The sequence below is a fragment of the Artemia sp. Qi Xiang Cuo genome, chromosome 13, assembly GCF_049724085.1.
Source record: "Artemia sp. Qi Xiang Cuo chromosome 13, ASM4972408v1, whole genome shotgun sequence".
NCBI lineage: Eukaryota > Metazoa > Arthropoda > Branchiopoda > Anostraca > Artemiidae > Artemia > Artemia sp. Qi Xiang Cuo.
The window spans coordinates 28,388,357-28,413,480 of NC_142806.1; the positions used below are offsets into that span (position 1 = coordinate 28,388,357).

At 34.9% G+C, this 25,124-nt stretch overlaps 1 protein-coding gene across 3 annotated transcripts in view; it reads right to left on the reverse strand.

Moving 5' to 3' along the window:
- Window positions 1-638: 638 nt before the first annotated feature.
- LOC148945149 (TBC domain-containing protein kinase-like protein) overlaps window positions 639-25,124 on the reverse strand; it is an 85,400-nt gene continuing 60,914 nt past the window's right edge. For all 3 annotated transcript variants that reach the window (XM_089099164.1, XM_089099165.1, XM_089099166.1), the window contains exons 10-13: window positions 21,161-21,322; window positions 11,488-11,651; window positions 3,819-3,943; window positions 639-3,070 (exon numbers count right to left, since the gene is read on the reverse strand). In XM_089099164.1, coding sequence (XP_088955290.1) covers window positions 2,809-3,070; window positions 3,819-3,943; window positions 11,488-11,651; window positions 21,161-21,322 — 713 coding nt within the window. In that variant the 3' untranslated portion in view covers window positions 639-2,808. The remainder of the gene's footprint in view (window positions 3,071-3,818; window positions 3,944-11,487; window positions 11,652-21,160; window positions 21,323-25,124) is intronic.

The window sequence follows — 25,124 nt, forward strand, 5'->3', positions numbered from 1 at the left end:
AATAGCCTAAATCTATAAAAGAGAAGGTTACTTCAAATAAAAGTTCCTTCCAAAGAGTGCATAAGAAAAACTTTAATCATGGCAAACAAAAAGAGACTGCAACATAAAACAAACTTCCATGAATTAAAAGATCTTTTTTTAAACGATTCTTCACAATTTAATAGAAAATGCGTAATCTAACAAGAACAAAGAGGTTTCTACATAAAATGTAATAATCATTATACAGTTAATGAATCACCAACCAGTTCAAGAGCTTAAGTAACGACTATTCTTTTTGAAAGCCTGTGAAATTTCAAAAATAGGTAGGCCTAGAAGTAAAACAGTTGAATTGTTTAGTATATATCTCATAAGTAACAACTATTCTTTTTGAAAGCATGTTTAATGTAAACTGACACATTGCTTTGAATCATACAAGCAACTTAAGAGTGAAATTTAAAAATAAGTACAAGAAACAGTTGAATTGTTCAGTATATATCTCAAATACAACTTAGGGCACGTTCTGCGGATAAAAAATGACAGATTGCCGAAGATTATCCTTTTCGGCCAACCGTCTAGGGCTTAACGGAAAGCAGGTCGTCCTCATTTGGGATGGAAGTATGTTACAAAGAAAGATTTAAAGGAAATGAGAACTTCCTGGGAGGGTGTAAAGAGGGAGGCTTTGAATAAATTGGGATGGAGGAGGAGCGTGCGTAGCTCTGTTGGCCTCAGTCGGCTGGGTACTGCGGTGAGTTGTTAGTAGTAGTAGTAGTATATCTTAAATTCACAAATATAATCAAATTCTGTCTAGAATAGTTTTGTAAAAGTCTCTGAAGTACCAAGGACATAAAAAAAGCATTCTGTGGAACCATCTTAGGTCTATTCATACCCTGAAACCGCGATTTTCCAAGACTTTCCTATTAGTTGTTTAAAATTATGAAGCTTTTACTGAAACAGCCCCGTTTTTGTCAGTGTTGCCACGTTGAACTATGACAATAAATAATAAAAATAATCTAAGTAAATTTGACAACGCTTTCCGTCAGTAAAAATTAAAACGTCAAAAATATATGCTGCTCAAAGATAACGGTACCTTCAAAGGAAAGCTATGTTTTCTTAAGTTGTTTGGACCTTAAATTGATATGTCTTTTTTTTATTTTGCTGTTTTTCACCAACCTTTTTTGGCCCCCGCTACTACCAAAAACAGCACAGGTGAATATGGATGTCTTTTTCAATAAAAATCGAAATCCCTATTTCCTCCAACTTTTAGAGATTAATATGGATATGTAAGTTCCTGCTTCGCGAATTCGAACAAATATGTATCATTTTCAACGTTCTTCGTACTTTCAAGTTTGTTTGTTTTTTTGGGGGGGGGATTTTCAATTCCTCTAAAAATTCCTCGCAACTGAAAAATTGGGCTGTAAAACAAACTTGACCAGGTTTCTCAATTTGATATTTAATGTTGTAAGAGGATAAATGTCGTGGACAATAAAAATGTATATCTATGAAAGTCCAAAACGTCCAAACTCCGAAAAAACAAATAATAGCATTACGAAAATATAGTTCAAACTAAGAAGGATTTACAATTCTGAGAACTAGAATCATGCAAAAAAAAAGACAAGAATCACCTGAAACAAACCTGACTACATTTCCTAATTTAACATTCATAGTTGTAATAGGTTAATGCCGTAAATAATCAAAATTTATAGCTTGGATTTCCAAACAGCCAAATTTAACAAAAATAAACACTACAACATTACAGCTCAAACTGAGAATGATGCATAACACTGAGAACAGGTCTGAAATCACTAAAAAAGATAGGAATCAATCACTCATCACTATTTAACAAACATACAAGAACACTTTTTTGGTTACATATGTAAGGAAATCCATCGCCAAGTGGCCATTAACCTTTTGGTTTACCAGATTTTAAATTTTTAAATGAGACAAGCATAAAAAATTCAAAGTTATACTATTCCTCTTGAACTGAAAAAACGAAAGAAAAAAAAGAAGAGAAGAAATGAAATCTGAAGAACATGAAGAAATCTGAAAACCCACTCATTATCGCTTTCTATCTTATTTTTCTATGATTTTGCCGCCCTTTTCCAAGTTTTTTTTTAAAATCAAAATATTTCGCTATCACAAAGGAGATGAGTGGCGGTTGTTAGGAAGGTTAAGCAAATACAATGACATTTGGGCTTCTTAGGTTTTTTTATGTAACAGAAGATCCTTCACTTGGTGCATACCATAAAAAAAGCTTGAAAAAAGCATCGCTCATAGTGAAAACAGGCAATCTATAAAAACAACGAAGAAGAGAAAAGATCTTGATGAAGAGAAAAATCTTGATATCACGCCTAAGGCCGTATCTATGGGGGAGGGGGCTACTAGGGTTGAAATCCCTTCTGAAATTTCTGTCTGACTCGCAAAAAAAGTAATAACAATACATTTAAATAAGTTTCTGGTGCATCATGTGAAGTTCTTTGTAACTCCCTCCCGGAACAAAAATCTTGGATACACTTTTGGCCACGCCCCTATTTGAGTCTGTGCTTTTGGGAATATTAGTTGATAGTTTTTTTTTCTATCTAGTCTAGTGACATCTAATTTGAGCCTTCCATACAATTTGGCAATCATCCCTGGAGACACGAGAAAAGAAGAGAAAAGAGACAAAAATCCATACATGCGTTACTTATTTTAAAAGTGGCGTTTCAGACCAACTTTTCCGTATAGTTTACACAATGTGTAGAACTTTCACCTATCCGAAACTAGATGACTGACAGGAAGTGCTACCTTCTACTTTCTGAGGAAGGAAGGTAGGAGGGTAGAAGTGCTACCTTCTTAGGAAGGTAGCACTAAAGCGTTTGAGTTCCTCATAGAATCAATGCCTTTATGCAATGTGCACACTCTTGCTACTCCAGCCTTTAAGAGAGCAGATGCAACTAGGCAGGCAGCCATGTGACCACGTCCACCACTAATCACTACAACAATTTTCTTAGTAGCTGTAACGTCAGTAGGTATTTTAGTGATTTGTTCCGTTGATTTATCGAAGCAATTTGAGAACGGCAAGTTAATACTCTCAGATAAAGAGCCACGACTATAGCTGAAAAAAAAAAGGAATTACTTTAAAATTAGAGACACAAAACACAAGTCAATCTTGCTCCCTTCCATACATAAGTTTTAAAAGATTTGCCAAATTAAAGTTTGAAGCATTGAGTCGCATGGCAAATTACGGTAAATAGTCTCTCGAATATGAACAATTAAATATCAAGAGATCTAGTAATTTAATGGACATTACCAATGGAAAGAGCCGGGCAAATAGCTGAAATCGAGCTGTTTTTTTGCTCTTGCAGTGACTATGTTTTGATATCAGAAGTCAAAGCCAGTAGACTTATCTCAACGACAACTTTTTTTTTCATTTTAAATTTCATTGAATATACCAAGCTGTTAACGTGATTAAGAGTTCAAGTTTTCTATTTAGAACTTCAGTAGCTAGAATACATGAAATATATGAAAGAGAGATAACGAGAGTGAGAAAGAACGAGAGGAAGAGAAGGAAAGAGGGAGAGAGAGAGAGGGAGGGAGAGAGAGAAAGGAAGAGAGAGGGGGAGAGAGAGAGGGAGAGTGAGAGGGAGAGAGGGAGAGAGAGAGAGGAAGAGAGAGAGCCTCTCGAGAAGTTAAAATTATTTCCGTAATGGAATGGGAATTGCGTCTAAAATAAATTCCGAGTCAGTTAGAATTATTGGTACAATATGGGCTATGCTGTATGCTATCCTCTTACATATTTTGTAATTAACTATATTATTCTAAAACAAGGAACGAAAAAATAATTTAATATACAGCTTACTTACTCTTGTGGCTGACGGATGTCTAACGGAAGTACTTCATTCTTACTTAGATAAATGAGAACGTCTTCAGCACTTATTCGTAAACACTTCTCTGCTTTCAGTTCATTCAGCGGAACTGATATAACGGCCTAAAAATAGGTAAAACTAAATGAAAGTTTGAAAATTTTCCTTTTAAATGTAACAGTTTGATTCAATTCGGCCTTTTCACCATAAGGTCTTTTCTCATTATCAGTATTTTCTTGGGATATATCCTTTGTGTCTAGGACGGTGTATGTACCATCAGCTAGATGATCAATGCACAAGCTCTTTAGAGTTTGTATCGTAGGATCTAAGGTCTAACTACACCACCGGTGCCAACACCGGTGGGCAGCTGCAGCATAACGCATGCAACTTTGTTTCGTAGAGAGAACATAGTTTTCATTTCTTCTTTATTATTGTGATGAGTGTTGTAATTAGTTAATTTTGTATGTTGTTTGTGTACATGGCCGTATTTTGGCTTGAAATACAAGTTATCTTATCATAGTTCTGCTTCAAATTTATTTCTGCTTCATTTTATAAACACTCTTTTGGTAGATATTTTGATGATTAGAATTTAAGGACCCCTTCTCCTACGAAGTTCAGTTCTGCTCCATACTGCCCCCACCTCCGCCCGCGCATTGTCAAAATAGATGAGGTTGGGTTCCGGTACGAAGTCTCTATATGGCACAAAAATGACACTATTACTTTTCCCAAAATTTGACTGACGCCTCATAGCCCGTTTTACTTGATTTCGAGATAAACGTAATTTAAGGACCCTCTCCCCCAACGAACTCAGTTTGGGTACAGATCTTCAAAGACAAACTAGGTCACTGCATCTCATTTCTCTCCAGGTTAGGATTATATTTGAAAACCCATTCTGATAAATATCCTGATAATAAGGATTTAGAGAGTCATGTAAGTATTGAAGAGGATGGGGGGGGGGGAAGCGGGAGCAAATTTTATTTTTCAAAATATAGGGGGTGGGGGAGATTAATTTTTTTTTCTATTTTTTCCCAATAGAAAAAAAAACCCAAAAAATGGCATTTTCAATGAATGAAAATGCCATCCCACCTAAACTTAAAGAGTTCTCTGCAGTGTGGCCAATTCATGTAAGTATTGAAGAGGAGGGGGGGGGGAGAGGAGCAAATTTTATTTTTCAAAATATAGGGGGTGGGGGAGATTATTTTTCTTCAATTTTTTTCCCAATGTAGATAACCCCCCAAAAATGGCATTTTCAAAGAAAATACGAAAACGGTAGGCCCGCTTCTCAAAATCAGAGTGGGGGGACTGTAAGAGGGTGCAATAAATGCCCCTTTTGGAGCTTCCTTTCTCTATATAACATATCCAGTCATTGAACAATAATATAGTGTAGTGTTTAGGAACTTTCATGAAATTTAAATTTGCATAGTTATTTTTAGTATCATTAACAAAAAACCATTGAAACCAAAACTCACCACATCTCTTTTTGCCATTCGTGTCAAAAATGCCAATAATTTCAAGATTTTTCAAGAAGTTACGGTACAGTTTTTACTTTTTGTCAATGTACAGCTTTCATTGGCATGTAGACATGGAACTTTACATTTGGATCACATTGTCGCGAAGTAGTGACATTGTCGGTAAAGTCAAACTTATGCAGGAGCGCCAATTATGTAGGCTACTTCGGAATTCCCGAGTTGAACATTGTCCAACTTTCAAGTGTAAAATTTGCGAAAAAAACAATCAGAGTCAAGACTTAAGGCATATTTTTTTAAATATAGAAAAAATGGAAATCTGAAAGAGCCGTTTTTCTACCAGTAACAAAAATCTAGCAAAACAAACAAAGACATAGTACAGAATAGTTAGGAACAAACTAGTTTTGGAACAAACTTTTCAAACCAATTGCTTGGCATTCCAATTTCCCGCTTCTAGAAAACAAGTGTGGTATTAAAGTAAAAAAAAAAAAAAAAAAAAAAAAAAAACAGAACCATTCGTAAATCTTGTCATTTTTTATTTACAGGTGAGACTATTTTGTTGCTTGTGCATAAATTTTATTATTTTTTTCTAGTATCAGTAACAACAAAATCACTAAAACTAAAAACACACCACATCTATGTCTCTTTTTGCTCTTTTGTCAAAACAATTAAAATAATCCATTAAAGTTATTTAGGATAGTTTTTTTTAAGTAACAGTAACAAGAAAACCACTAAACCGTTAGAAAAACACATCTAAGTCTCTAATCGCTCTCTATATCAAAATCACTCAAATAATCTATGAAACTTTTGTTGGCACAATCTTTTTTTCAGTATCAAAGGGACAAAAATTACTAAACCTGTAAAGACATTAAACCAATGTCTATTTTTATCAAAACAATCCATCAAATATTACTTTTATATTTTTTAAAGTATGAGTAACAAAAAAAAAAAAAAATCTAAACCGTTAACACAGCACATCTATGTCTCTAATCGCTCTTTTTGTCAAAATCACTAAAATAATCCATGACACTTGTGTAAGCATAATCTTTTTTCAATATCAAAGGCATAAACAAATTATTAAACCTGTAAAGACACCAAATCTATGTCTTTTTTTTATCAAAACGACCAAAACCATCCATGAAACATTACTAAGCAGAATTTTTTAAGTATCAGAAAAAAAATAACACTAAACCAATATTCACCACATCTAAGTCTTTTATCGCTCTTTTTGTCAAAATCATTAAAATAATCCATGGAATTATTGTTTGCTCAATCTTTTTTTAGTGTCAAAAGGACAAACAAATTACTAAACATGTGAAGACGCCAAATGTATGTCTCTTTATGTCAAAACCACCAAAATAAACCATGACAATTTAATTGGTTTAGTTTTCTTTAGTATCAATAACAGTAAAATCTTTAGAGCTGTAAACTCACAACATCCAGGCCCGTCCTTGGGGGAGGGGGGTTGATTTTAGTGACTTTTTTAAACCTTCTGTTAGGTTATCACAGCATAGCTTTAATCATCGGTCTTCCTTAAAGTTTAAGTCCAACTGGTTTAGCTAATAAAATGCACTTTATTATGAGAGGTTTAAAACTTTTTGAAGCATTTTGGAAGAGAAATAAACACTATTAACATAAATTAAAAAATACATATTTACTATACGTCTATTTTAGTGTCCTTCAGTTTTCTAAAAGCTCCATCAATGGTTTCGTGATATACAATCCTTTCCCTCAACCGCAAAAAGTAATGGCGCTCCTGTATGTATAAGCATATTAACAGACTGAATAACCGATCAATTTAAAAATGAAATCTTCGCTTTCGGGAGGAAATAAATTTGAACTATTTGGGCAGTAAGACTAACGGTAAAATTGTGAAATATTGAAATTGCAAAATTTCAACTGATAAGGAAAAAAGACTCCAACACAAGGTCAAAAATCAAATAAAGCGATTAAGATTTCGTACAATTTTTCAATGTACAGCCCAACATTGCTAGGTTCCATATTGACGGGTGGTGGATGGTTGATTGGGCGGGTGGGCGAGAGAGTTGAAATCACTTGCTTCAACGAGAGTGAATACCAGAAAATTCCACTACCCGCGGCACCTATTTTTTACTGACATTTTATTGCACTATTTTTGAACGGTGTTTGGTTTAGTAAAGGGAACGGTGAACGAAGGACTGAAAACCATAAGCAGAAAACACCAGACCGTTTTGAGCTTTTTCAAGCGTAAAAAAGCAGGGAGTGAAGAAGAATAAAGCAATAATGGTCAATTGAGATGATTATGCGTTCATTTTGATGTCCTAAACCATTTAAAAAGTCATTTTCGAGCTCTAAGAACTCGAGGGACTCCCTGAACTTCCAATTACAGGGAATCTTTGCTGAAGTGCCTGTCAAAAAGGACGATTTAGAGCACCTGCCGGTGACCTAAGATAAAACTTATGCTCAAATGTGCTAGTTCAGGTCAAACGAAGGGATAGGTATCAAGTTTCAGGCTTTGATTAGACCTGAAATGAGTTTGCAATCAACACTACTTTAACGCAAAATTCAGCAGTATTCTACCATTTTAGTTCTCTCTGTTAGTATGATGATGATTCCAGTATTTATTGCTACCGAGGATGATAAATCTAGTACTTTTTTGTGAGGAAAATATAACGAGAATGTGAAGAAAGATCAATCCCAAGGTACAACACACTTCTTAATGCAAAATTCCAAAAATTTTACAACTTCGCGGCCGACTAATATTTGCTTGGTTTTAGTCTCTTAAAAGACCAAAAAGACAAGTTAGGATCATTAGTTTTATGAAAACTAAAGTCGATGCTCCTTGAAACAAAATACTATTTTTGTTCACTTTAATATAGACACTCTCATGACTACAATCCTTTCCATTTATCCTTTATTTCAATTTAAGGAATGTTTTTGTTGACTCACTTCAAAGGAAAAAGGTGATGACGTACGCCTTAGAGGTAAGATTTTGGATCCTGAGCAAGAAATAGAAAAACAAGAAGAAGAAGAAGTACGAGAGTAATAATACAACCAATAAAAGGTATCCGATAGCTATCGTTCTAGAATGACGGTTACGTCGACGTAAAAGGCATAACAGAAACCTTTTTAATGAGAACAGCATTTTTAAGTATCACTTGGGTACCTTGGGTGAACTTTATTGATTAAAATCTTGACTGAGTGGTCAAGGTAGCCTTTTACCTGAATGGAAATTGAAAGGTAGTAAATAAATGTTCTTGAATTAATAAGGGAGCAAAAGCAGATGGACATAGTTGTAGACCTAAAGCAGTTTATACAAGAGCAAGAGCTAATGACAAATGGGCAGAACATATTGAGAGTGTCTTAACCCATGATGAAGTTATTGGAAATGAAACAGAAAAGAATGTAAAAAGTCTGACAATTTGGAAGCAATGAAACATCTATTGTACGAGGAGTTACAGATAGTACTAAAAGGAAAAAATAATAATAATAAAAGCTCGGGTGCTCGTATGGCGGTATACGAATTTTTTAGATATTGTGGTTGAGAAATTATACATAATTACTGACGATTATAAATATAATATGTGAAAAAGAGTAAGTGCCAAGTGATTTTAGGAAAACTTCAAACCCCTTCACAAAGAAAGTTGATAAGAGTAAATCTGGTAATTACAGAGACACTGGCTTGATTTGTGTATGAAGCAAATTACTTAGCATGATGATACTAATTGGACTAACAGTTACTACGCATAAAGTTTTAAAAGAAGAGCAGTATGCTTTCAGGAAGAGTTTAAAATGCGTCGACCAAATTTTCAATCTTATATTAATAATTGGGAAGTGTCTGAATCATCAGATGCCTTCAGCCCTAATTTTATGGATCCTGAACAGGTATTTGATTTAGTTGATAGAAACACTTCAGCAGAGGTGATATCCTTGTATGTTATGCCAGATATGGACATTAAAGTAATCACTACTATATAAGAGAATAATCTTTCTGCTGTTAAGGTAGGAGCTGAGGTTAGGACTTGGTTTAATGTGAAATTAGGGGTTAGGCAGAGTCATGTCCTATCCTTGTTTATACAATTTTTCTTATGCAATTTGTACTAAGGAACAGCGCAAATGCTATGGGAGGATATAGAATCAAATGAGAAGATAAAACTCTTCTAGACTTAGATCATGCAGACAATGTGAGTGTCTTAAGTTAAAATGTAAGGAAAATGAATATATATTTGGAAACATTGAAAGATCAGGGTGCAAGAATAGGCTAATATTAAGAAAACTATTCAGCTTAGATTAGAAAAAATGTGAACGGAAAGGCGATATTACCGCTTTAAAGTCTTATTTACCTGGAAAGTGTTATTATTCAAGATAGTAGATGCAGTGAAGATGCCAAAAGTAAAATAGCCAAGGCGCAGGGCGCTTTTTCACAGATGAAAAAAGTTTGGAAGAATAGGAAGATAAATCTGTGAACTAAGAGAAGAATATTGGAAGATTCTGAAACGTGGATGTTTTGAAAGGCTGAGAAAGATTTCTCAAAAGTTTTCAGTAGGAGTTGTTTAAGAATAGTTTTGTGAACTCGTTTGAATGACCGCATATCAAACAATAAGCTGTATGAATAATGTGGTTCGATCCCAGTTTTTAGGCTTAAACTGAAAGAAAAGCTAAGATGGATAGGCCAAGTTTTACGGATGTAGGATAATAAGTACCCAGAGATTATACTTTTGGCCATCCACCAGGGGATAAACGAATGAAGGTCGTCCCCTAATGGTATGGGAAGAGTTTATTAGGAAGAATTTAAAAGAAACTAGAACTTCATGAGATGCAGTTAAGAGCGAAGATTTGTGTAGAAGAGGAACGTGCGCAGATGTGCTTGTGTCATCCGGTTTAGTGCTACAGTGAGTTGTTAATAGTAAAAGTAGTAACAACAGTAATCACTAAAACTGTAATCGAAGCACATGGCTCAGGCTCTTTTATTATACCCTTTTATTACGGCTTTTTAATCAATTATTTTTTCTTTGTATCGGTAGGAACAAAATTACAAAACTGTAAAACAAATTATGAACACCGCAAATCTACCAGATGTTTTGTAAAAAGTACCAAATGCTTCAAAATTTTTCAAAATTTATAATGTAATTTTTTAATTATCGCTTTTGAACGACTTAGTAAATACATTTACTAAGCTTCTATTTTCATGTTTTTTTTAGTTTCAGTAACAAAAATATCACCGAGTTTAATACCAGATCGGTGTCTCTTTTACTCTTTTTGTCACAACCACCAAAATAATTTACAGTTTTTCAAAAATTACCATATATATTTTAATCCTTTTTACTGAATGACTCCCAATCAATTGTATTTGAGGAATTTTAATTTGAAAAATTTTGGTTTGCATAGCTTCTTTTCATTATCAGTAACAAAAAATCGCCAAAACTCTGCATACCTCATTTATGCCTCTGTTCGCTCTGTTTATCAAAACTAGTAAAACAATTGACAATCTTCAAAAATTTATGATTTAACCTTTACTTTCATGTTTTAAATAACTTTCAGGTGATATTTATTCATTGGACTTTAATCTGAATAGTTTTTTTTTAGCACAACAAAATCATTAAAACTTCGAACACACAGCATGTATCTTTCTTTTCGCTCTTTTTGTCAAAGCTACCAGAATAATTTTCTTCTTTTTTAATAAAAAATTAAAATTTTCCTTTTCTCAAAAGAAAATTTACAAAGCATTCCAGTGAAACTGCCTTCTTTTTTTAATTTACAGCGCACTTTTTAATTTCTAGTTTTGAACGACTTCCAATGAAACATGCAGATTAGAGTATATTTGACCACTTCAAATTTACCAAAAAGTCTAGCCAAAAACTGCAAAGATCACCACGAGAAAATGCCCTTCGTGAAGGCATTTGCCCAATTGTGAGAAAAAACTGCCCAAATTATTGACTAATCACTGGTGTAGCATTCATTCTCTATTCTCCTTAGTATTATAGGTATATAAAATTTCTTACGTACCTGCAGTGCAGTGTATAATTGAGTTTTGTTTCTCGTCTTTGTAATTTGTTCGATTATGTGTAATGTGTTTTTTGTGTGCGTTTTTTTCTTTTTTAGTGATACTCCGTCTTTTGTACCTTTTTTTGACGGGTAATAAATAAATAAATATAATAATTTTGCTAAAAAAAAGGCATATCATATCCTAAATAAAAGGGATTTGAATAAAAATAAAAATCTACCATATCATCTTGTTCATTAGCAATTGGGCTTCTTTGAGATAGTCCATTTGCATCAAAAACAGAAATGGATTCTTTCTTCGCTTCATACTTTCTATATGTAGCACTTTTGGGTGTTGTCTCCCACATTTCTTTTGAATCTTTCAGACATCTTTCCATGTCTATTTCTGAAAGATAAAAATCACTAAGCATCAACTTTCAAATGTAATAAGAATAATAGGATAATAAGCAATAAGATAAGATAACAAGATTAAGATTTTTCACTACCCTAATCCTGCAAAGATAAGATAATATATCAGTCTTTCCATATCTAAATTTATTCTTTTGAATCTACTCGTTATTAGCCCTGACTGCTGTAAAGGAGACAGGGGAGAGGGAAAGTGCATAACTACAAAAAAAGTTTAGCCATATGGAAACTATGAATTTTTTTTTTTAGTAATAATCATAAAAATCTGTATATATTTTTTTTTTTTGGGGGGGGGGAAGCCTTACGGCTCGTCATGCATATTCAAAGATGAATATGCATTGTCAGTTTAATATACATATGCTGATTTTATTCCTTAAAATATCAATAATATTTGATTTATTAAAGTTATAAAAGTGAAAACATTTAATTTTTTTTCAGTAAAGTGCAAATTATATTCTGGCATTCGGAAGGCATAGGGGTTTGAGCCCTACTCATGTTAATTTCTGCCCGTTTTGAGTTTGACTCAGTTATTTATTGTAATTTCTGTTCGTTTTGGGTTTTATTTATTTATCAATGCTGATTTGTGATAGTTTTACGCTTGGTAGATTATTTGATTCCATTTTTGCTCATTTTTGGTTTAATGGAGTTTTTTACTTTTCTTTGAAAAACTTATTTTGCGGAAATTTTTTTTAATTAATTCCTGTTCGTTTTATATTGACATAGTCTTTTCATAGAAAAAAATAATAATAGTTTAAATCTTTTCGGTTTTCTTTAAGAATTTATAGTTTGGCCTGCTATTTGTGTGCTGGAGAAAGTTTTTCAACAATTTTTAGCAACATACACCCTTTTAACAATCTAGACACAAATATTAGTGTTTAATTTGGTTTTATACTTCTTCTACTTGACATGGAAAATAAAACTTAATACCATTCGCAAAAAAAAATCTATCTATGCTCTTTGACAGATTGGATACACTTATACCCTTCTGATTTAGTTAAATTTTAAGAACTGAAGTAGTAATAGAAGTAGCCCCGAAAGTTTGAACATAATACCCTCAGTCGTTCTTGGGATTTTGCTGAGATGTCTTATTGGCAATAAGCATACCCACAGTGCTTTTTGATTTAATCTTAAGGCAACATTTAGTTTTTAAACATAATGGGCAAATTGCACAACTGGGGGGGGGCTTACCCAAGCAATAACCTTAGAGAAACAGTTACAAGACCGTTCAGCTATGCTGCACAAAATGGCTATCTTACATTTTTATTGGAAGTGTTTGGAAAATTGTGAGCTAAAGAGGAAGGCTGATTGCCCTCCAATCACTTTTGAGTCTTAAAAAGGGTCAAAATACTTGAACTTTGAATTTCCAATCAAATTAGCTCCTTTAAAATATCATTGACATTGCTTGCTCAGATGAAGCAGCGCTGCCTGTGATATTGATTATGTCTCCTTTAATTACTTGAATACAGGCATAGTTTTTTCGTTTAACTGAACTTCACCTTAAATGTTGCACAAAAGTTTCAACTTAATACCCTTAGTGTCATTAGTTACAGTAACCGTAGACGTAGTATCAAAAGTATACACATAGTGTCTTATGGCTAGTTCAAAATCTGTCACAACTTGCCTGAAGGGTCTACCTCAATAATGTAAGCCGTTATTGCAATATTACTTTATCACCCTGTTGACAATTTATATAATCTTGGTTCATTTTCATTAAGCTCAACACCCGCCTAAATATTCCTATAAAGCCTTACTTTATTTCCCATAGCCTGTGCAGTAGCAATTGCTTTAGTAGCAGTAGTAGCATTAGTAACAGTATGCACATAGCACCTTTTTTTTCAAAATCCCCTTCAATACAGGATGAAATTTTTAACCTAATAACATCAACCGGTCAGCATTGCTGATAAGTCCTATTAACAACTTATTTCGGCATAGTGTGTTTCAATTTATTTCAATACAGTTACAATACTGCCCAAAATTTTCGCCTTAATACCCTTAGGTTTATAAGCAGAAGTAGTAGCACCAGTAGTTATAGTTGTAGCAGTAGAGTTAATAGGAGTCGTCTTATCTTTAGCAACAGTGTCGATTTGCTCTTTTGATAACCTGTGTGTTCATATACTTCTTGAAATCTTCATCTTAATGGTCTTAATTTTACAAGTAGTTGGAATATAAGTAGTAGTTGGAGCAATAGTAATAGTAGTAAATGTCGCAGTAGTTGGAGCAATAGAACTAGTAAATGTCGCAGTAGTAGTAGTAGTAGTGTGCACATATTGCCTTTTGGTCAATTGATCTTCCCCTTTCAGTTTTTTCTGAGAGTTCCAACTTAATGCACAAATAAATTCTTAAGAAACACTATTTAGACAATCTAGATGCACATAGTGTCTTTTGTTAGTTCAGATTTGCCCACAATATTCCCTAAAATTTTACCTTCATAGGCTCAGCCTTAATTGTACTATTATCACAGTAGTTTCGGTGGCAGTAGAAGTAGTTGCAGTGTTGGTGTTGCATTAGTAGTAGTAGTAGCAGCAGTATTAATAGCGGTAGTAGCATGTGCATATTGCTTTTTGCGTCAAATGAACACCGCTTTCATGATGCCCCGGAAGTTTCACCTTGACACGTTAGGCTGTTCCAAAAAATATTATTGATGTCTGCTTTTGACACCCTTTTGATCCCTTTTCACCTTAATACTCTAAGCCTAACAAGTTGTTGCAATTGAAGTAGTAGTTGGAGTTGTTTAGTAGCAGTAGTAGTATTAGTAAAAGTAGCAGTGGTATTAGTGCTAGTAGTGACATACATATATTGGGGTTTGGTCAATCGATCTTCTCATCTGAGAATTATCCAAAAGTTCCAACGGAATAACTGAATAAATTCTTGAAATTCACGCTTTTTGAAATCTATATGTGCATAATTTATTTTGATTTAGTTCAAATTCCCCCTCAACATTCTGTCAATTATTCACCTTCATACGTGTAGTCTGAATTATACTAGTAATTAAATAAAAAAAACAAGTTTTTTTTAACTGAAAGTAAGGAGCGACATTAAAACTTAAAACGAACAGAAATTATTCCGTGTATGAAAGGGGCTGTCCCCTCCTCAACGCCTCGCTCTTTACGGTAAAGTTTTTTATTGTTTTAAAAAATAGAGTTGTGAGAAAGAGTCAAACTTTAGCGTAAAGAGTGAGCGCTTTCTATAAAAACCTTATATGCCCCCAGGGCATCAATCCTTGCTCCAGGGCTCTGGGGGGTTGTCATCCTCAACGACATAATTTCCAAACCCTTCAACTACGCTGAACAAAATTGCTATCTCAAAATTTTGATTGGATGTGTTTGGGGAAATAATGGGCGGGGGGGGGGGGCTGGTTGCTGTCAAATCACTTTTGACTCTTAAATAGGACACTATAACTTCTGATTTCAAACCAAATGAGCCTCAGCTGAAGTTTATACGACTAGCCATTCCATGAGAACCTTAGATGCCCCCTAGGCATAACTTACAATCCTTTCCCCAGGGCTCTGGGGGGTTTTGCCAACCCTAGAGGCATTATTATACGTTCATTAGACAATTTTGAAAAAATAACTATCTCAGCATTTCTATTTGGTGAAAAATAGGTAGTCAGGGGGAGAGAGATGGGGGGACGGGGTGGCTAGTTGCCCTCCATCACTTTTGACTCTTAAAAGGAACTAAAACTTCCAATTTCCAGCCAAATAAGATTTCTTTAAAAATTTTATAACCATCCCTTTCATAAAAACCTTAAATGCCCCCGGGGTTTAACTTATAACCCTTGCCCCCGGGCTCTGGGGGTTTGTTTCAACCCCAAAAGCTTTGTTATATGATCTTTGGACTACTTTAGATAAAATTGCTATATCAAAATTTCAATTGGATACATTTCGGGACGACTTGTGTGTGTGAGTGGGGGGGGGGGTGATGCCCTCCGATCACTGTTACTCTTAAAAAGGGCACTAGAACTTCTGATTACCAATACAATGAGCCACCTCGCAAGTTTATACGACCATCCTTTCTATTAATTAATTAAAAAAACTTTTTTCACAAAATAAGTTTTTCAAAGAAAAGTGAAGAACTCCATTAAACAAAAAATGAGCAAAAATAAAATCAAATAATCTACCAAGCGTGAAACTACCACGAATCAGCATCGATAAATAAGTGAAATCCAAAACAAACAGAAATTACAATAAATAACCGAGTCAAAATCAAAACAAGCAGAAATTAGCATAAGTTGGGCGCAAAACCCCTATGCCTTCCCAAGGCCAGAACAAATTTGCACTTTACTGAAAAAAATATAAATGTTTTTACTTTTATAACTTTAATAAATCAAATAATATTAACATTTTGCTTATAAATTTTCGTATATGTATATTAAAATGACAATGCACATTCATTTGTATTTTTTCAGTGAAGTGTAAATTTTGTTCTGGGCTTGGGAGGGCAAAGGGGTTTTGCGTCCAACTTATGTTAATTTCTGCTTGTATTGAGTTCGACTCCGTTATTTATTGTAATTTCTGTTCGTTTTGGGTTTCTTTATTTATCGATGCTGATTTGTGGTAGTTTCACGCTTGGTAGATTATTTGATTTGATTTTTCCTCATTTTTTGTTTAATGGAGTTCTTTACTTTTCTTTGAAAAACTTATTTTGTGGAAAATTTTTTTTAAATTAATTTCTGTTTGTTTTATATTGACATAGTTTTTTCAGGGAAAAAGAAAATAATTCTTTAAATCTATTCGTTTTTTAAGACTTTATAGTTTGGCCTGCTATTTGTATGCTGGCGAAAAATTTTCAGCAATTTTTAACGGCATACACCCTTTTAAAAATCTGGACACAAATAGTAATGTTTAAATTAGTTTCATCCCTCATTTAGTTGACCTGAAATGTAAAACTTGATACCATTCGCAAAAAAAAAAAAAAAATCTGTTTAATTTATCTAATAGCTTGGATACACTTACACTATTTTGATTTGGTTAAATTTTAAGAGCAGATGTAGCCCCAAAAGTTTGAACATGATACACCCAGTCGTTCTTTGGATTCTGCTGAGAGTCCTTAATGGAAATAGTCATTAACCAAGGGCATTTCGGTTTAATCTTAAGGCAAAATATAGTTTTTAAACATAATGGGCAAGTGGGAGGGTGGGCGTGGGAGGGTGGGAATGGAAGGGGGATTAGTTGCCCTCCAATCACTTTTGACTATTAAAAAGGGCATAATTCCTTTCTATTTTTAATCGAATGATCCCTTTTCGAAGTTCCCACGACAACTCCTTTGATACGAAGTGCCCTGGTCTAAACAACCACAACAAAAAAAAATATAACTAATCACTTTCGTCTGCTAAAAAGGATACTATCCCTTTGAATTTCAAATCGAATGAGCCTTTTTTCAAGTTTCTACGACAAAGATTTCAATAAAAACCTTATATGCCCTCTAGGGCATAACTTATAACCCTTGTCCTGAGAGTTGCTGGGGAGTGTCCCCCTCAAAAACATATTTTCTTACTGGAAATCAACTACGCTGAACAAAATGGCTATCTCAAAATTTTCATTGGATGTGTTTGGGGGAATGATGGGCGTGGGGGGGGGGGCTAGTTGCCCTCCAATCAGTTTAGACTATTAAAAAGGGCAGTAGCCCTTTGAAGTTCCAATCAAATGAGTTATTTTTGAAGTTTCTACGACAACGCCTTCTATAAAAACCTTATCTGCCCCCAGGGCATAACTTAAAACCCTTGCCCTGAGGGCTGTGAGGGAGTATCCTCCTCAAAAACATGGTTTCTATCTGAAAATCAACTAGGTTTAACAAAATAGCTATCTCAAAATTTTGATTGGATGTGATTGGGGGAATGATGGGCGTGGGGGGTTGGGGGGCTAGTTGCCCTCCAATCACTTTCGACTATTAAAAAGGGCACTAGCCCTTTGAATTTTCAATCGAATGAGCCTTTTTTGAAGTTTCTACGACAACTCCTTCTATAAAAACCTTATATGCCCCCAGGGCATAATTTAAACCCTTGTCATGAGGGTTGTGGGGGAGTGTCCTCCTCCAAAAAATATTTTCTATCAGGAAATCAACCACGCTGAACAAAATGGCGATCTCAAAATTTTGATACGATGTGTTTGGGGGAATGATGGGCGTGGAGGGGGGCTAGTTGCCCTCCAATCACTTTCGACTATTAAAATGGACACTAGTCCTTTGAATTTCCAATTGAATGAGCCTGTTTTGAAGTTTCTACGACAACGCTTTCTATAAAAAACCTTATATGCCCCCAGGGCATAACTTAAAACCCTTGCCCTGAGGGTTGTGGGGGATTGTCCTCCTCAAAACATATTTTCTATCTGGAAATCAACTATGCTGAATAAAATGGCTATCTCGAAATTTTGATTGGATGTGTTAGGGGGAATGATGGGCGTGGGGGGGGGGCTAGCTACCCTCCAATCACTTTCGACTAATAAAAAGGGCACTAGCCCTTTGAATTTCCAATCGAATGAGCCTGTTTTGAAGTTTCTACGACAACGCCTTCTATAAAAACCTTATATACCCCCAGGACATAACTTAAAACCCTTGCCCTGAGGGTTGTGGGGGAGTACCCTCCTCAAAAACATATTTTCTATCTGGAAATCAACTACGCTGAACAAAATAGCTATCTCAAAATTTTCATTGGATGTATTTGGGGAAATGACTGGCGTGGGGGGGGGGGCTAGTTGCCCTCCAATCACTTTCGACTATAAAAAAGGGTACTAGCCCTTTGAAATTCAAATTAAATGAGCCTGTTTCGAAGTTTCTTAGACAACGCCTCTTATAAAAACCTTATATGCCCCCATGTCACAACTTAAAACCCTTGCCTTGAGGGTTTTAGGGGAGTGTTCTCCTCGAGAACATATCTTCTATCTGCAAATCAACTACGCTGAACAAAATGGCTTTCTCAAAATTTTGATTGGATGTGTTTGGGGGAATGATGGGCGGGGGGGGGGCTAGTTGCCCTCCAATCACTTTTGACTATTAAAAAGGGCACTAGCCACTCCAATTTCCAACCGAATGAGCCCTTTTTGAACTTTCTACGAAAATTCCTTCGATACGAAGTGCCCGGGTATGAAAAAAAATAAAAATACATTGTGCCCACATCGTTCTTTACTTAGGCAGCGCCAGCGCGCTGCCTATGAAACCTTGTAACTTACAGGGCATAACTTACAACCCATGCCCTAACGGCTGTGGGGGTGGTCATCCTCAAAAACATAATTTCCAGAACTTTCAACTACGCTTAACAAAATAGATTCTCAAAATTTTAATTGGATATGTTAGGGTAAATGATGGGTGGGGGGGGGCTAGTTGCCCTCCAATTACAATCGACTATTAAAAAGGGCTCTAGCCCTTTCAATTTCTAATCGAATGAGCCCTTTTCTAAGTGCCTACCACAATTCTTTAGATACGAAGTGCCCTGGTCTAAAAACAAAAACATCTTCTTAGTTTCTAAAGGTTTTAAAAGAAAAAAAGGTAAAATAAAAAGCAAAACATGTGCATGATTTTCGGGTAAGTATATTTTGAAATCTAAGAAGGAATTTCTAGTGTATTTGACAAATTTCTTTTACATTTTTCCAGGTTCTTTCTCGAGAAACCGTTGGAAGAAAAAGTTGGATCTCAGCTTGAATAATTTGAATCTTAGGCGAGTAAAAAGTCGAGGATAAATTAAGAAGTACGTAAACCGTTGAATCTCAGGTAAGTAACTTTTTTTCCAGGGATAGTTTTTTTTCCTCAGGGGTGATTGTATTGATCCCGTGGTCCTAGAATGTCGCGATAGGGTTCATTCGAACAGAAATTAAAAGTTCTAGTGCCCTTTTTAAGTGACAAAAAATTGGAGGGCAACTAGGCCCCTCCCACGCTCATTTTGTCCCATAGTCACCGGATCAAAATCTCGAGATAACCATATTGTTCAGCATAGTCGAAAAATTTAATAAGTATGTCTCTGAGGACGACTGAATCCCCAACAGTCCCCGGGGGAAGGGCTGTAAGTTATGAACTTTGCCCATTGTTTACATATAGTATTGGTTATTAGGAAGTTTACAGACGTTTTCAAGGGGGATTTTTTTCTGATGGGGGTTCGGGGTTCGGGGGTTACATGGGAGGATCTTTCCATAGATGAATTTTTCATGGGGGAAGAGAATTTTCCATGAAAGAGTCTTTCCCAGCATTATTTAAAAAACAATCAGAAATTTAATAAAAAAAACAAGTTTTTTCAACTGAAAGTAAGGAGCAGAAATTATTACGTATATGAGGAGGTTCGCGCCCTCGTCAATACCTCACTCTTTACGCTAAATTTTTTTTTGTAATTTTATAAGAGATTTCTATTATAATTAAACGGCTTTTATGATTCTGAGGTAATTCTTATAGAATTGGAACAAAATTCGAACTTTAACGTAAAGAGCGAGGTATTGACGAGGGGACGAACCCCCTAATATACGTAATAATTTCTGCTCCTTACTTTCAGTTAAAAAAACTTGTTTTTTCATTTAATCATTATTTAGGAACAACAATCTTGTGTATTTCAGTAATTTATTACCATTAGAGGAAAAAGTTGAACCTCATGTAAATTATTTTTGCTGATGACAGTCATTTCCAAACACTAAAAGATCACTTAACTGAGGTTCAACATATAGAAATAGTTGAAACTTAGATATACAAGTTTTTTTTATTTAAAAACAGTTGTCATTGGCTTTCCACTAATCTAATTTTTCTTTTTTTTTATGTTCTTCTTCAAGGAACCAATGGATGAAGAAAAGAGTTTGAGCTCAGGTAGGTAACTTTTCCCATCTAAAAATTTTGAAAATGAGGGGCTCAAAAGCCTCAAAATCTCCTATTTAGGGCTTTAGACAACAAACAACCAATTGGTTCTATTGCAATAAGCATTCCCTGACATTTTGATTCTCTTTGGGGAAAAATCGACGTTTAGAGTGACAAAATGGCAGAAAACACCACTTTGTCAAGATACGGGGCTCAAAACCTTTCTTTAGGGGTTTAGACCATGAAAAGTCCTTTAGCTATCTTAGAATTTTCATTCTCCAGGGTTGAATGTTTTGTAGCACAAAATGGCAGAAAACGCCACTTCACTGTGGCACGATCTCTTTTGTTATTTAAACTAGTCATTATAGAATATTGAGAGAACAGTTGTAAGAAAATCGTAATATCTAGTCCTTTTCTTTTTTAGATACTAGTTTATTTAAACACTGATACACGAAAATACCGGTCTGACAATCTCTCAAAAGCCCAACATTTAAAATATTAAAATGGCGATAACAATCCATTGCCCGTTCACATTTTACAAAATCACCGAGCAGGCACAGCGCTTTATTCTGCACAATTTGTATCCGTTTAAAGTTTACAGCAAAATTACTAGCCCACACAAAGAGATTTCGTGTTTTCCTAACATTTTCTCTTGCTACGGTTTGCGGTTCATTTGTCTCTAATTGTTTTGTTGTAGAATTCGAAACAAATGAAGGAATAAAATACCTGGCATATTAGAGAAATAAGAGATGCATTCATTAAATCCACTAGACATCAAAAGCTCTCTTAGCTGGCGGAGTATTGCCAGACCAACAAAAAGTGGAAATGAAGCAGATCCCAGCAAAAGGGTGTCCCACAAATGGAAGATCTTGTTCAAAGGAAACACATCTAGAAAAAAAAAAAATCTTGATAAATAGAGTTGTCGCAAGTTAATTATGGGCGTCTAAGGACACCCCATAATATATACCGAGACCTGATAAAAACACAATACTTTAGAAACAAAATTATGGAAACTACAATAGAAAATTATGGAAAGCAGGCCGCCCAGTACGCAAATAAAAAAATCTAATCTAATCACCTCTATATATTAAAAGTCTAATAAAAATATACATGCATCGTAGTTTTTCGCAATGAGACTAAGCTATTTATAACCTAATGCAGAGTAACAAACCGATTTTTCTCAGATCATATGGATCTACAACTTGAGTGGGGTTGGGATAATACGTAAGTACCTTTTTTTTTACTGGGATAGAAAATAAGCTTTTATTTCTTTTTTTTATATGTCAAAACACATCCGAACAAGGTCTCGGGGGATTACCCATTTGCAGTGTCATTGACGGTTACTACATAACCAAAATGTCATAAGAATTTCTAAAACATTGCCAGACGAGCTGTGTAGTATTGACACAAGATCTCAAATGAAGGAGTGAAACAGGAGGAGTAGAAAAACAAAATATCTAACGCCAAAAGCAGGCTTAGGCCTAACCCTATATTCTACCACAGACCACCAAAGTACCAGACCTGATAGTAGGGGTATTGGACCTTCAAAAAACATCATTAAGAATTAAACTAGGGTCAGACAGAGTTAAATTTCCCTTTAAAAGCCAAATTCCCGACAGAAAATGTATTCATTTGGGCAAAAATCAGGGTCACTTTTGTTTCGAGCTAAAGCAGGAAAATTTATTTCTTCAGCCGGCAAAACAGTGCAAAGTAAATACAAAATTCTTTTTATGCACTAACAAGAGTGCATTACGGTATTGTCTTAAATTAATAAAGCAACATCAAATGGCTCCACCTGAAAATATTTACCATCTTCTTTCAGTACTTAGCTTAAACACATACAAGAAAATTATCAAAATCTACAGCATCCAAACAGGTAAGAATCTTGTCATTAGAACAATTTATTAGTTAGCTCAATTGGTTGAGCTTCAGTGCACATCATATACCATCTGCAGCTTCTCTGCATTTCCAAGGTTGGTAGACATTATCCAAACAAGAATTTTCAGTGTGATAGAACAAGTCGATAGCAGTCAACTATCTCAAATTCATTTTTCAAGTATTTCTCTCAGCAGACCTTGTGATCGTTATACCAGGTTCCTAGGTATTTTCTAATGAAATTGTTGATGAATGCTAGAAATCTTAAGTACATGTTTCCCCAGTCTATTCTAAAAATTATATTTCATTATTTAATTCATTCTTACGTCGCCTCTTATTGCCCTGTTATAAAGACGTTAATCTCTTTTTTCATGTCGATACAGCTCTCTAAGGTTTCAGAAAAACATGAAACCTTATCCTTGAAACAAATAGTTCTTTTAATAAACCCTTTCTTCATTTGGAGTTGCTTTATATTCTTTCAGGCCTTTCTTTCACTTTTGTTCAACTTCACAAGGTGTTGCTTCTGCAGCCCTTAGAGCCACCCTAGCCTAAGGTTGCCATAGCAGCATAAGTACAGACCGGGACATTAGTGACTAAAAATCTCTATGTAAATTAAAAAAAAAACATATTTGTTACCATTTTACCTTTATTTTGGTCACAAATGAAATTAAAGTTACAAAAAAGGAAATTGAATATCTACAACATAGATTCTACCACATGAAACACTAAGTAATTACTATATATTTTCAGATTTCTTCACATTATTTAACGGGTCCGGTTTGCCCCAAAACATACTTATGAAATTTTGAACATGTCATTTTGAAATTATACTGGTATTGAATTATCCTTTCGACTGTATCTAAGTGAAGGCGATTGCGTTCTATAGTCCACTGTGCAGCTACTAAAGAAAATATTCTTTCCACATTGGTGCTATGGCCAGGGATGGCGCACAAGTAATGACACGTCAAAATAAAAGCCTGTTTCCTTTCCAATATATCGGTCTCTGGAAAAAAATAACCATTTTGATGCAGGTCTTCTTCATTCCAAGATTCTTTACCTCTTCTTTGTTCTATAAAATCTTTGAGCTATGCTGTTTCTTCAAATGCGCTGTTGACAGTGGCTATTCCATTTTATTGTAAATAACGTACTGTCTTTACAATATCCTTTCATTGCAGTGGGACAACAAGATTTATCCATGAAAATATACCAATATTTTGTAAGTGTACAACTCCACTGGTATAAATATTCCAGAGTCGTTCTGTAGTAATTAACTATTCCTTCTTCAAATGACTTAATTAAATTTGAAAGCTGAGGAATTTTAACTATTTTTGGAGATTCAGTTTAAATTTCAAAAATTTTGCTGCTGCATGTTCTGACAGGTTTTTTTAAGACTTTTTATGAGTTCTTTAACTTGAATAATAGTTACGTTTGATTTTTCTATTTTCTTTATTTGTTTCTCAAATAAACACGATGGGCTACGTATAAATCGAAAACCAACTTGAGACAGCGGGTGGTTTAAGAAACCGACTATGACTTTGAGCCTTCTGGTTTCAGCCAAATCTTAATGGCTTCAAATGTTCCAGAATACGTTCTATCGCCGGCAATAATGACAACTACCTAGTTCTCGAGTGGAACTGTAAATAAGAACAAGTGACATCTGCTGCCGCACAAAAATATTTAAGGCGTTCATTGTGTACTGCGAATATTGAAATTTGTTTGTAAATCTCAAGTACTTTTGACTCCACATCAAATGAAAGTATATCAGTAGATGTCGATGCTGTATTATGTAGGATATGAGTGGGACACCCAATACGTTCGATATCCTTTCAAAATTCGGTACTAATTTAAAATGAACGTTGTTCTACCCATAAATGTGTATTTATGCGGAAAGGTTCTGAAACTTTTCTTTCCAAAGAGTCCAATTTCATTAATTTCAGCTGCATACCATTATATTCCAAGAAATACTGAATAAGAAGGGGAAACAACTTTTCAGCATTATTATTACTTGCATCGGTCAAAATTCTGTAAAACTGAATCTTCTCTAGTTCTTGCATAGTCTTTTGCACATAATGTGGTGCCAATGTAATTTTTTTAATTATTAATGTGGGTTAGGTTAGCGCAGTTGACTTTTTCACGACAATTTTTTAACTAGAACAAGAGGTAGCGTTCAATTCCGTTGGTGGTCCAATGAATCACAAGTCAGATGGTGGTTTATAACTTAGTAAACCCTTGTTAATTCTGCTGTAAACACTAAATTATCTTTTGGCGTGTTTTCTTTCACCATATATGATAAAATATCTCGTGAAGTAGAAGCTATCGATGTCTTCGAGTTATGTCCGTTAGACCGAATGTAGTCGTGTATCGAAGTTTTATCACTTGGCTCACAGAAATAAATAAATGATAAATTGTGCAGTGCGCTCTGAACACATTTCTGTCTTTATTTACAAACGACTACTCTTTCGTGTATCCATCTGAAAAATGGCATTTGCGTTTTAGCCTTTTGAACAGCATTTCCTATATTCCTATCAAACGCCATCGATTCAATTGGTCAGTTTATGCACAAAAATAAACAAAACCACATAAACGCAGGCAGTATTGCACGTGACTGACTGGCAGGCGGTAGCAAGCGGGTAGAAGTCGGCCGTTGGGCGTGCGTGGGTGGCAGGGTGCTTCCACACTGCGCTTCCTTACCGGCCTGCACTGTGCACGCGTTATACGTGGCAACTGAAATACCGGGACTTTTGTGGATCAACCAGAACAACCGGGACAGATTTCAAACTGGAGGACACGTCCTGGTGTACCGACCCTACCGCAA